At 39.1% G+C, this 13,698-nt stretch overlaps 1 protein-coding gene across 5 annotated transcripts in view; it reads left to right on the top strand.

Moving 5' to 3' along the window:
* Positions 1 to 13,698, top strand: part of ULK4 (unc-51 like kinase 4) — a 592,979-nt gene that overhangs the window by 148,991 nt on the left and 430,290 nt on the right. For all 5 annotated transcript variants that reach the window (XM_087870115.1, XM_045798163.2, XM_045798161.2 and 2 more), the window contains one exon: positions 5,459 to 5,586. In XM_087870115.1, the coding sequence (XP_087726241.1) occupies positions 5,459 to 5,586 (128 nt within the window). The remainder of the gene's footprint in view (positions 1 to 5,458; positions 5,587 to 13,698) is intronic.

Genomic DNA, 13,698 nt, shown 5'->3' with positions numbered 1-13,698 from the left:
AAGTCTGTCGCTTCTTGCATCTTCTATAGTTTCCACTTTATAGAAGTGGTTACTATGCTATTTAGAGCATATCATTCATTACTGTATTCATGACTGTTAAGTGTTTGTTTTGAATGGTGGCCTTCAGCATTAAAACGTGTTCCTCATCTTGTTTACTTCTTTTTGGCCTAAATTCTGCCTTGTATGAGGGGAAGAGTCATTATGTAATTCTTTGTATATTAGGAACAGAAACACGGTTCCTGCTTTCTATTCCTGTTTGCTGCCCCCCCCTCACTTTATATCACTTCTAACATTTATATACAGTGCAATTTACTTTTGGAATACAGTTCTGTGACACATGCGCAGACCCTGTCACTACCACCACAAGAAGGATAGAGAACAGTTGCAGCATCCCGAAGAATGACATTGTGCTGCTCGGTTTTTAGGCAGACCACCTCCCACCCCATTCGCTGGGAATTACTGATGTCTTCTTTCCCCCAAAGTTTTACCTTTTCTAAAATGTTATGTAAATGGAACTATGTTGTATGTAATCTTTGAGACTTTTTTTTTTTACTTAATGCAGTTGAGATTCATCCATGTTGTATCAATAGTTCATTTCTTTTTATTGCTGAGTGCTATTCCATCATGTAGATACACCACAGTTTATATACCCATGTACCCATTCAAAGGGTCGTTTCCATTTCTTGACTGCTAATGAAAAGTGTTGCTGTCAGCTTTTGTGTGTAGGTTTTTCTGTGAACATACATTTTTATTTCACTGGAATAGATACCTAGAAATGCAATGGCTGCATCTAGTATATGGTAGGTGTGTGTTTAGTATTTCTTTTATGAAACTGCCAAGCTATTTTCTAGAGTACCATTTTGCAGTCCTACCAGCAATGCATATAGAATTCTAGTTGTTCCACATACTAGTCATTTTTCAGTTGGTCATTCTAATAATTGCATAGTGTCTCATTGTGATCTCAATTTACATTATTTTAATGATTGTGATAATGAGCATCCTCTTGTGTTTATGTGAATATCCACATATGTTCTTTGGTGAAATGTCTGTTTAAATATTTTGCCCATTAAAGATGCTTTTTTCTTAGTATTGAGTTTTGAGAGTTCTTTGTATATTCTGGATACAAATACTTTATGCTAGTATCGGGCTTGTCTTTTCTTATTTGTTTTCCACAGAGGATAATTTTAATAGTCATGAAGTTCAGTTCATCATTTATTTCTTTTATGGATTGTGCTTTTGGTGTTATATCTAAAAACATCCTAACCTAAGGTCATGAAGATTTTCTGTTCTGTTTTCTTGTAAGAACTTTATAGTTCTACCTTTTTTATTCAGTTGTATGATTCATTTTGTATGATTGCAATTTTTGTATATGATGCACAGTATGGAATGAAGTAAATTTTTTTTTTTTGCATGTGGATATCCATAATAAGCACTACTTATTGAAAAGACTGTCCTTTAATCACTAAGTTTCCTTTGCAACTTTGTCCTAAACTAATTGACTCCATTTCTGAACTCTATTTCCTTGGTCTCTGTATCTGTCATTTTGTCAGTACCACATTATTTTGATTACTGTAGGGTTGGGTTTTTTTTTTTTATGTTTTAAAATAATTGTGTGATTCTCTCATCTTCCCACCCTAAATTGTTTTGTTTATGGGTTCCTTTGCCTTTCCGTATAATTTTTATGATTAGCTTGTTTATATCTACAAAAAAATCCTGCTGGGATTTTTTTTTTAATTGGAATTGCATTAAATCTGTAAGTCATTTTGGGGGGAAATTGTCATATGAACTATCTCGAGTTTTTTAATGGATAAACATGAAATGTCTCCATTTATTTATGTCTTTAACAGTTTTTCTTTCATAATTGTTGTATAGTTTTCAGCTTACTGAGTCTCCACAAATTTTGTTAGGTTTATACCTGTATTTCTGTTGTTATTGTTAGAGTTATTGAAAAATGATACTTTAAAAATTTGTTTTCTAATCATTCATTACTGGTGTATAGAAATACACCAGATCTTGCTAAACTCATTTATAAGGTGTAGAAGCCTTTCTGTAGATTCCTTGGTATTTTCTACATAGATAATCATAACCTCTGAGAATATTGCTTCCATAACAGTGTGAACGACTTTTATTTATTTTTCTTTCCTTATCACACTGGCAATGACTTTCAGTAAAATATTGAATTATGAGTGATGGGATTGGACATGCTTGTTTAATTCCGAGTCTCAGTGGGGAAGCATCAAGTTTCCCCTCTAAGTATGATGTTAGCTGCAGTTTTTCTCTAATACTTTTTTACAGATTGAGGAAGTTCCTTTCTACTCCTTGTTTGGTGGGTCTTTATCATGAATGGATGTTGAATTTTGTCAAATGTTTTTACATTATCTATTGATATGATCATGTGATTTTGCTTATTTAATCTGCTGAATTACATTGATTGATACTCAAATATTGAACCAGTCTTGGATTTCTGAGATAAACTCTACTTGATTGTGATCTTTTTATTTATACTTTTTATGTATTGTTGGATTCAACTTGCATGTATTTGTTGAGGATTTTTGCATCTCTATTCCTAAGGTATGTTTTTCACGTATCATTAACTGTCTTGGATCTTTTTCATGCCTATAAATGCTTGTGTAAGTGTGTGTGTGTGTGTGCGCGCGTGCGTGTGTGTGTAAATGTATATACATCTGATATATTTATCTCCTGTGGCCTCTTCTAGACATTTTCATTCTTTTTTATTTTTTAAATCTTAAATTTGTCTGGAGTTTACTTTCAGCGTGCACTCAGTCTATTAATTTTGGTTAGCTCAATATTCAGCAGACTTTTATTACATTACTTTCTGTTTTTAGATTGCATTTCAATGCCTCATGTGTTCTGTGCAATTTTTTTCTCCTTAAAGAGATCTCTCCTGGAGACTTCTGACCAACTCCAATATGGTTAAGCTGCCCTCTGTGCCTCATTATAGCTGTCACCTGGAATCATCTTGGGATTCCCCTTTTCTCTTTCCTGTGTTCAGTATTCTCTATTTTCTTGCTTTATTTCCCCAGGGTGAGTGTTGGGGGTTATATAGAGGAATGGTGGTGTGATAAGTGATTTTGGAAAGATAATAAAAAGCCAGATCATGATAAGGGTTCATCTCAAGGGTTGCAGCAACTATTGAGAATATTTTATAGGTGAATAACATAATCATATTTGCTGTTGGAGAAGATCACTGTGGCTATGACTTGTGAAATAGATGGAAGAAAGCAAAGTTATAGTAATTCAGGAAAAATATGGTGCACTGAAATATAAGGAAATGTTAATGGGGGTATCACTCTCACAGTAATTGGGGATCAATTGGACATGGGAGGAAGGAGGAGTCAAGGAAGATGCTCATGTTTTTAAGTTTGGTCTTGATGATCCTCAGAGGACAGGTATCATGTTTAGGGTAGATTCTTTTTTTTTTTTAAAGATTTTATTTATTTATTTGACAGAGAGAGACAGCCAGCGAGAGAGGGAACACAAGCAGGGGGAGTGGGAGAGGAAGAAGCAGGCTCCCAGCAGAGGAGCCTGATGTGGGGCTCGATCCCGTAACGCCGGGATCACGCCCTGAGCCGAAGGCAGACGCTTAACCACTGTGCCACCCAGGCGCCCCATGTTTAGGGTAGATTCTGAGTTTAGTGTTGGATGTGCAGTTCAAAGGATTGCAATATACCCTTTACCCACGTTTAGTAAATGTTAACATTTTACCATGTTTGATTTATAGTTTCTTTTACCGTGTGTGTATGCATGTACGTGGCCAGTATGAGAAGAGGTTGCAGACCTGGTGCTCCTTTACTTGTTTTTGTTTTGTTTTGTTTTTTGATGCTCGTTTACCTTTAATTACTTCACTGAATATTCCCTAAAAACAAGCCATGGATTTAAAAAGACGTTAGCTTTTATTTAACATTATTAACTCATCTACAGACCTATTCAGATTTTGCAGTTGTCCCAGTAATGTTCTTTTATGTGAAACGAAGTTGTCAGATCTTGAATTGCAGTCAGTTATCACGACTTTTTAGTCTTCCGTAATCAGAACAGTTTTTCAGTCTAAGGCTAGTGGATCTTTGAGTGGTTTTGTAATTATGTGTTTGTATGTGTGGTGGGTTGTGTTAATGTGGGAAACAGATTTGTAATTATGGTCCTTGGGCCCAGGGTACAAATTAGAATGGGAATTGACTGTGGAGAAATGGGCTTTCTGCTGTCTACCTGCTGGAAAGGTGGAAACGGATCTATTACTCAAAGATCCCTTAGTGCTGACTTGTTTTTTAACCCCAGGTGCTGAATTAGCTTGATTATTTCATTCAGAACCTAGGTGAGACTCATGCATAGGTATAGATACATAGGTATATCTCCATCCTTAAATAAAAACATATGCCTATGTAAATTCTTCCTGCTTGGTAACATAGCACCCAGTGTAAAAGGACTGTGGCATGGCCAAAAAATCTAACTGCTTGCATTTGCCTTGGACATACCAGTGTCACTGTTACATGTTTACTTCGCTTCAGGACCGTTGGGAACTTCCACTCTTGCTCTGTGTAGCCACCTTACTAACAATACAATCCTATATTCCTGCATGCTTACATTCGTTACCTCTGTGTGTGTATGTGTGTCTGTATTTCCTTTTTGCATATCAATAGGCACCTGAAGCCATGTACATCTGTTAGAAGGGAAAATAATGTTAATATTAGTATGTATTTCTCTTTTTGTATTATGCCTTTAGTTACAGAATGTTATAGGAATATAGGTTTTTCTTTTGGGTATTCTTATATCTGTAGCACCTTAGCTGTGTAGACTAGAGATGTGTTTTCTATAGACACAGGTTTGTGCAGATGTTCACGTGTACATGCAGTCGTGACTTCCACTTTTTCTAGTTATTTATTGCCACACTTCCTGTTGGGTGGTTGAGTGGTTAAGAGGCAGGCTTTGTTGTCCTACTGGCCTTCATTTCAATCCAACTTTTTGAATTTGTTAACTTTTCAAGATTCATTTTCTTCTTTAAAATAGGGATAACACTGGCGCGCCTGGGTGGCTCAGTCAGTTAAGCGTCTACCTTCTGCTCAGGTCATGATCCTGGCATCCTGGGATTGAGCCCTGCAGTGAGCCCCGAATCAGGCTCCCAGCTCAGCCTGCTTGTCCCTCTTCCTCTCCCCGCCCCCCAGTCATGCGTGCACGCTCTCTCTCTCTCTCTCAAATAGATGAATAAACTCTTCAAAAAAATAGGGATAATAGTGTCAACTTGTTACGGCTAGTTTTCAGGTCTAAATGAGATAGTACATATTAAAATTTTAATATAGAGTCCGGCACAAATTAAGAATGCAAAAACAGTAGCTGATATTTTATTTTTTGCTATCTGTTTAGTTATTGTGCACTACTGACCATGATAGTTGACTGCTCTATTCATTTCATGTTTTCTCAAAAAATATTTTAATATCTTCCACAGGATTTTGTCTCTACAATTATCCGTTTACTTGACAGCCCCTCAACTTCCATTAGAGCAAAAGCCTTCCTCGTTCTCTTATATATTTTGATTCATAACCACGAGATGCTGCTGCTTAGCTGCCAAGCAAGGTATGATTTTCTCTGATATGGTTTCATCAATAACATCAATTTAGAACCTGTTTTATTATAGTATTTCTTGGCTTCTGTGTACCTGATACTGAAATATTTTTTCTAGACTTTTCTAAGGGTTTAATTTTTCACATACAGCCTTAGCTGGGAAATACAGAGGACCGAGAGAAGACCTCTGGAGCTGAAGCTGGGTGGTGGGAAACAGCCAGAGTTCCTAGATGTGAGGGCAGTCCAGGGCAGGGTTTTAAAGCTGGTTCTGGTTTGCATCTTTGGGAGGCATTCTTGACTGTTGGTTTGGTCATAGTTTTCACTTTTGTAAGATTCTGGAATGACAGCTGGAAGCCCAGTGGAACCAGTCTGATGAAGTGTAGAGGAAGAGGCAGAGCAGGGAGAAGTTTCTGGACTGGTCCTCGGCTGGGCAGATCTCACTCTCTCTGGGTTCCACAAACTTCCTCTAAGAGGAGAAGCTGTCCTGACACACCTCAGGTTCCCTTCATGCTCTGATGCTTCCTGATTAGCATCTGGACTGTCTGTTCTGTGCGAAATTACAGCCCAGAGGAACCTTGAATATATGGTTGCATGTATTTCTTAATCTAGCTTTTTACTCATTATAGAATGCTGAGGAGACCCTCGAATTGATGAGATTGAGCTAGATTAGAAATTGGAAAACTTCTTCCTGTAAACAGAGAGTAAATATTTTAGGATTTATGGGTTAAAAGGCAAAATTGTGGCTATTTGTATTTATGTAACGAGAAAAAACAAATTTCCACAAATTTTTTATTGATGAATGTATTTCTATAACAAGAGAGAAAACAAATATCCACAGATTTTTAAATTGATATAGTAAAAGTATACTAATAAATGAGTACAATTTTTTTTTTTTTTGTAATGCAGGTCTACAAATGAGAAGAACAGAATTCTTTTTCTGAGGGAGAGATAACATTTTGCTTAATTAGGGATCAAAGTTAGTGTCTTCCTCATCAAATCAGTTGTAAATGTCTATTTTATTTTTGACTGGTAGCTTAATTTTGTGTATTTTGTCTTTGAAAATGTCTTTTCTTATAGACAGGTAAAGTCACATACCAGTATTAGTTCATGAGTATGTGATTTTAATTGAGCATATTAATCGCTTGGAAAGCATTTGTAGGGTTCTATTAGATTCTTCCTTGGTATTTGCCTTTTAGCATGCCCTTATATTGCGGGTTAATCAGAACTAAATGAAGGATATGTAGAAACTCTTACAGAGCCTCCTTTCTTTCCATGCCTCAGGGTTTGTCGTCCAGCTTTGTTTTATGTCCAGTGTCTTGAAAACTGGTGTTTCACATATTTTGTCTATTTTGTAGTTGTGTTTTTTTAAAACTTTTTATTTAAATTCAATTAGTGAACATATACTGTATTATTAGTCTCCGGGGTAGAATTTAGTGTTTTATCAGTTGCATGTAACACTCAGTGCTCTTTACATCATGTGTCCTTAATGCCCATCACCTGGTTACCCCATTCCCCAACCCACCTCCCCTCCAGCAACCCTCAGTTTGTTCCCTAGAGTTAAGAGTCTCTTATGGTTTGTCTCCCTCTCTGTTTTTATCTTATTTTTCCTTCCCTTCCCTTATGTTCTGTGCTTTGTTCTTAAATTCCACATGAGTGAGATCAGGTGGTATTTGTCTTTCTCTGATTCCACTTAGCATAATACCCTCTAGTTCCATCCATCCGTTGTTGCAAATGGCAAGATTTCATTCTTTTTGATGGCTAATATTCCATTGTATATATATTTACCACATCTTCTTTATCCATTCATCTGTCAGTGGACCTCTGGGCTCTTTCCATATTTTGGCTGTTGTGGACATTGGTGCTATAAACATCGGGGTGCATGTGCCCCTTTGAATCCCTATGCTTGTATCCTTTGGATAAATACCTAGCAGTGCAGTTGCTGGGTCACAGGGTAGCTCTGTTTTTAACTTTTTGAGAAACCTCCATACTGCTTTCCACAATGGCTGTCACAGCTTGCATTCCCACCAACAGTGTAAAGAGAGTTCCCCTCTCACCACATCCTTGCCAACATCTGTCATTTCTTCAGTTGTTAATTTTAGCCATTCTGACAGGTGTGAGGTGGTATCTCATTGTGGTTTTGATTTGTATTTCCCTGATGTTGAGCATTTTTTCATGTCTGTTGGCCATTTGCATGTCTTCTTTGGAGAAATGTCTGTTCATGTCTTCTGCCCATTTCTTGACTGGATTTTTGTTTTTGGCTGTTGAGTTTGATAAGTCCTTTATAGATTTTGGATACTAGCCCTTTATCTGATAAGACATTTACAGATATCTTCTCCCATTTCGTAGGTGTCTTTTAGTTTTGTCAACTGTTTCCTTTGCTGTGCAAAAGCTTTTTATCCTGATAAAGCCCCAGTAGTTCATTTTTGCCTTTGTTTCCCTTGCCTTTGGAGATGTGTCTAGTGAGAAGTTGCTGTGGCCGAGGTCACAGAGGTTGCTGCCTATGTTCTCCTCTAGGATTTTGATGGATTCCTGTCTCACATTTAGGTCTTTCATTCATTTTGAGTTTATTTTTGCGTATGGTGTAAGAAAGTGGTCCAGTTTCATTCTTCTGCATGTGGCTGTTGTTTTCCTAACACCATTTGTTGAAGAGACTGTCTTTTTTTCATTGGATATTCTTTCCTGCTTTGTCGAAAATTAGTTGACCATATTGTTGAGAGTCCATTTCTGGGTTCTCTATGCTGTTCCATTGATCTGTGTGTCTGTTTCTGTGCCAGTACCATACTGTCCTGATGACTGCATATTTTATAGTTGTTTCAAATGGGAGCATGCATCCTGTCCCTTAGTCCATTAGAACCAGAAGCAGAAGTTCTAGTCTATTTGTAAAGGCCTCTCACCACTCGCTTTGCTGCCTCTACTCCGTGTGTCTACCATCATTTTCACCAGGGCAAATAATATAGTTTCTCAACAGATGTTCTAACATCATTTCTTGGACTCATAGTCTGGTCTCCATGTAGCAACCAGAGAATCTCTTACACAGTGTGAGTTGGCTTTTGTTTCTTCCTCGCTCAGACTCTTCTAATAATATTCTGTCATGCTGAAATGATAGCCTTGGCCTCCCCTGCCCTACTGCACCTAGTCCCTGCCTACCTCTCAGCCTGTGTTATGACTCTTCTTGGCTCTTGCTCCATTCCAGCCACATACTTTTTCTTACTGCTTTTCGAACACAGTAAACCTACTAGACTCACCTCATGGCCTTTCCCAGGTGCTGTTCCTTGTGCCCATAATGCTCTTTCCCCAGAAGTTTCCATGGCTGGCTTCCTCAGGTCATTCAGGTTTCTGGTCAGTGTAAGGGTCTCGTCTTCTGAGAGCCACTCTGATCATGTCTCAAATACCCCTCTCAACCCCAACTGCAGAAACCTTTTAACTGGAAGGAACTGAAACATTCAGACCATCAGAGCCAGGGCATGATCTATTTGGTCCCCCCCAGGAAATTGCTGTGATTTCTGTGTGTCTGAATGAATATTTAGAAACTTTAGCAGTGGCGGGAAGATGGTGGCCTGAATGCATGCATACCCTGGCCCCAGCTTCCACCCTGCCGACTCTCTGGAGCACCACAGTGAGCAGGATGTGTGTTGAGAAGGAGCCTGGAAGATGAGACTCAGCATTGCTGGAGAGGTAAGGACAGGCTCCATTCTACTTGTGCTGTGTGGCAGAGTTGACTTGCTATCTCCTAAACCTTGGTAAATAGCAATTCTTGGGGCGTCCACAGGGTCCAAAATGCAGATGCTTTCTATGTGCGGTTGTTGGGGCCAGCATGCCTGTTCCTAGGACATCGGGAGCGGGACTGAATGGGGGCCAATCTGTCCCTGGTCAGTGGGAGGCTGCAGGCAAATGACCTCATTTCCTTGCACTTGAAGAGAACCGCTCCCTCTCACCACCTGCTTCTTTGCCACAACCTGTCCTGGTCAGGTGCTGAGTAGATGAAGTCATGAGTAAGCAGATTTGTCAATTTGTCATAGTCCATTGACAGAGACTTGGTACTTGAAGGAGGAGGAAGAAGAACAGGCAGCTCTTACTGGGCCAGAACGAATGCGATGGACAGAATTTTAACAAACAAGTAATGAAAACTCTGCGGAGAGGCAGTTTTTTGAAATTCAGCAGAGGAACTCAAAGAGCTTGGCTTCTGCTGAGGAGGGTGTTAGGGCCGTGAAAGGCAGTATGAAAGAACACACTGAACCACACTGAGCTGATGACAGAGACCTGAGCAGTTTGTGTGGAAACAATAGGAAAGACGGAGTGAAGTTCTAGACCTCACACGCCCTGAATGCCAGGGGGAAGAAAGGAACCGACAACTGAAGAAATGTTAGCAGTCGTCTTCTGCTTGAACGTGCTATCTTCTGATACTGTACAGAGCTGCAAGTCAAGGAATGAGAAAGTCACCAAAAGCCGGTGAGCATCGCCACCTCATCTTTGGATTTTGGAAGCTGGAAAGCTGACAGATGATGCTTGCTCATTCAGCAGAATGAAGATTGCCAAGATGCCTTTTTGTCCAAGGGGAAAGCTGTGAGGAGACCTGATGACTGCGTGACAGAACTCTGGAAAGGTTGGAAATTAGGGGTGCCTGCTACATTTGATGGTGGTGGTGAGGGGGAGGGGAGGTTCAAGACAGAATTGATGGGGAATCTGTAGGGAGAGTTGATCCCCACTCCCCTTCCTCCAACACAAACATCCAGGAGACTCTGCCTCTTTTGCCGTAGCAGGAGACTTGAAATGCATTCTGGATGGTGTGAATTGGAAATGCTGCCAATTTGAGTATTTTCACATATAGATAAGAGGGAGATGAAGTAGTTGCCTTGTGAGAAATCTGAAGACTGTACACAAGTCTACTTTGAAGGGTGAGGCCTTCCACCCCCTATTCTACTGCGCTTGCAGACTGTTGACAGCCTGGCTGATGTACTGTTGGCCAGAATTTGGAGATTCATCTCCAGGAAGCTGACCAAATCCTGATAAAAGCCCCACAGGGGCTGCCATTTGGATGTCCCCTTCTGCAGCTAGTGACCCGAATATTGGAGCCCCTCAGCCTTAGGCCCTGCTCCTGCACATACACCTCCCAACAACACTTCAGTGCATTATTTAAAAATATAAATGGATCTTAAGAATGACCAGATATTTAAGGGAAGCCTCTAACATGGGATGTGGAAGTGCAAACTCGCCAACAAGATAAAAGGGCTGTGGCAGAAACAGAGATGAAAGTTATGAACAGACACTTCACGGAGAAAGGAATGAGGAGTACCTTTAAACGTATGAGTAACTGCCTTGTTGTAAGAGGAATGCACTTTACTCTTCCTCCTTCTAAGGGAAACCAGCAGAGATAATGTTTCTCACTCAGTGCCCTGGCAGGTTCTGAAAATGTATTTTCTTGGTGAGGCTGTGGGGAAACCAGCCTTCTCCTTTGGGTATATTTTAATTAACTGTTTTAGATGTAAGTCACATTTGTCTTTTGCTTAGGTTTCTTTTTTTTAAAATTTAATTTCAATTAGCCAACATATAGTACATCATTAGTTTTTGGTATAGTGTTCAGTGATTCATTAGTTGTGTGTAACACCCAGTGCTCATCACATCATGTGCCCTCCTTAATGCCCATCACCCAGTTATCCCATCCCCCCCACCTACCTCCCCTTCTGCACCCCTCAGTTTGTTTCCCAGTCTGTAATGGTTTGTCTCCCTCTGTGATTTCTTCTCATTCAGTTTTCCCTCCCTTCCCCTATGATCCTTTGTGCTATTTCTTATGTTCCACATATGAGTGAAACCAAATGATAATTGTCTTTCTCTGCTTGACTTATTTCACTTAGCATAATCCCCTCCAGTTCCATCCATGTTGATGCAAACGGTAGGTATTCATCCTTTCTGATGGCTGAGTAAGATTCCATTGTATATATGGACCACATCTTCTTTATCCATTCATCTGTTGAAGGACATCTCAGCTCTTTTCACGGTTTGGCTGTTGTGGACATTGCTGCTATGAACATTGGGGTGCAGGTGCCCCTTCTTTTCACTACATCTGTAACAATTTTTACTTCATGTATTTGGAAGCTCCATTGTTTAGCACATACATATTTAGGGTTATTATGTCTTCCTGGATAGATGCTTTTATCATTATTTAAGTTTCTCTTTGTCTCTGAGAGTTTTATTTTCTGTGACATCTACTTCATTTAGTGTCAAGATAGCCACTTCTGTCTGCCTTATTTTAGGTTAATGTAGGTTAGCCTATTACAAATACCCCTAGTTTTACCCATTCTGATGTTCTTCTTTACTTTTTTGATATTCTTAGTCTGATGAAGTTTCCTTTATGTTTAGAGAACTTTCTTAAGCCATTCTTTTTTTTTTTAAAGCCATAACTCCTTTTATTTTTATTTTTTATTTTTTTAAGATTTTTATTTATTTATTTGACAGAGATAGAGACAGCCAGCGAGAGAGGGAACACAAGCATGGGTAGTGGGAGAGGAAGAGGCAGGCTTCCAGCGGAGGAGCCTGATGTGGGGCTCGATCCCAGAACGCCGGGATCACGCCCTGAGCCAAAGGCAGACGCTTAACGACTGAGCCACCCAGGCACCCCCTTAAGCCATTCTTTAAAGATAGATTTGTTATAAAGGAACTATTACTTTTCCTTTTTCTGAGAAATCTTTATTTCTCTTGCATTCCCAAAGCATATTTCTCTGCAGTTAAAACTCTGGTTGACAATTTTTTTTTAAAGTCCCCCCAAATATTACACTTTCTTTTGGTCCTCATAGTTTCATATGAAAAAATCTGTTATTATAATTGATGTTCTTTATAAGTGCTGGGCCATTCCTCTCTGGTTGTTTTAAAGACATTTTCTTTGTCTTTTAGAATTTAGAAGCTTAATTGTAATTTATCTGTGGTGTCAGTTTCTTTCTTTCTTCTTCTTTTTTTAAAGATTATATTTATTTATTTGACAGAGAGACAGCCAGTGAGAAAGGGAACACAAGCAGGGGGAGTGGGAGAGGAAGAAGCAGGCTCCCAGCGGAGGAGCCTGATGCGGGGCTTGATCTCAGAACACTGGGATCACGCCCTGAGCCGAAGGCAGACACTTAACGACTGCGCCACCCAGGCGCCCCTGTGGTGTCAGTTTCTTTGAGTTTCTTTTATTCTGAGTTTGTTCAGCTCCTTAAATCTGTAGATTTATTTTTTCTGCTAAATGTGGGTATTTTCCAGGCATTGTTTCTTCAAATACTTGTTCACTCTTTCTTTCCTTTCTTGGGACTCTGAGGATGCAAATACAGGCATACCTTAAAGGTATTGCAGGTTCAGTTCCAGACTACCACAATAAGGTGAGTATTACGATAAAGTACGTTTTGATTTCCCAGTGCATGTAAAAGTTATGTTTAAACTGCACTGTGGTCTGTTAAGTGTGAAGTGGCATTATGTCTAAAAAATGAATGTACATACCTTAATTAAAAAAATACCTTATTGCAAAAAAAAAAATGCTAACCCTCATTTGAGCTTTCAGTGAGCTGTAATTTTTTTCCTCATGGAGGGGGATTCTTACCTCAGTGTTGATGGCTAGTGACTGATCACGGTGGTATTTGCTGAAGGGTGAGGTAGCTATAGCAATTTCCCAAAATAATCCAACAATGAAATTTGCCTCACTGATTGACTCGTCCTTTCATGAATGATTTCTCTGTAGCATGTGATGTTGTTTGATAGCATTTTACCCAAGTAGAACTTCTTTCAAAATTAGAGTCAGTTTTCTCAAACCCTGCTGTGACTTTATCAACTAAGTTCATGTAATATTCTAAATGATTTGCTGTCATTTCAACAATCTTCACAGCATTTTTACCAGAAGTAGATTCCTTCTCAAGAAATTGCTTTGTTTGCTCATCCATAAGAATCAACTCCTCATTCATTAAAGTTTTATCATGAGATTGCCGCCATTCGAATATAATAAATAATATGAAAAAAGTTTGAAATATTGTGAGAATTACCAAAATGTGACAGAGACCTAAGTGAGCAAATGCTGTTGGAAAAATAGCACCAATAGACTTGATCCATGGAGAGTTGCCACAGACCTTCAGTTTGTAAAAAAATGCAATATCTGCAATGCTC

This window comes from Ursus americanus, chromosome 20, assembly GCF_024610735.1.
Source record: "Ursus americanus isolate L20-20 chromosome 20, mUrsAme1.1.p, whole genome shotgun sequence".
Taxonomy (NCBI): domain Eukaryota; kingdom Metazoa; phylum Chordata; class Mammalia; order Carnivora; family Ursidae; genus Ursus; species Ursus americanus.
The sequence above is the reverse complement of the archived record's forward strand: the minus strand, read 5'-3'. Positions and strand labels throughout refer to the sequence as shown.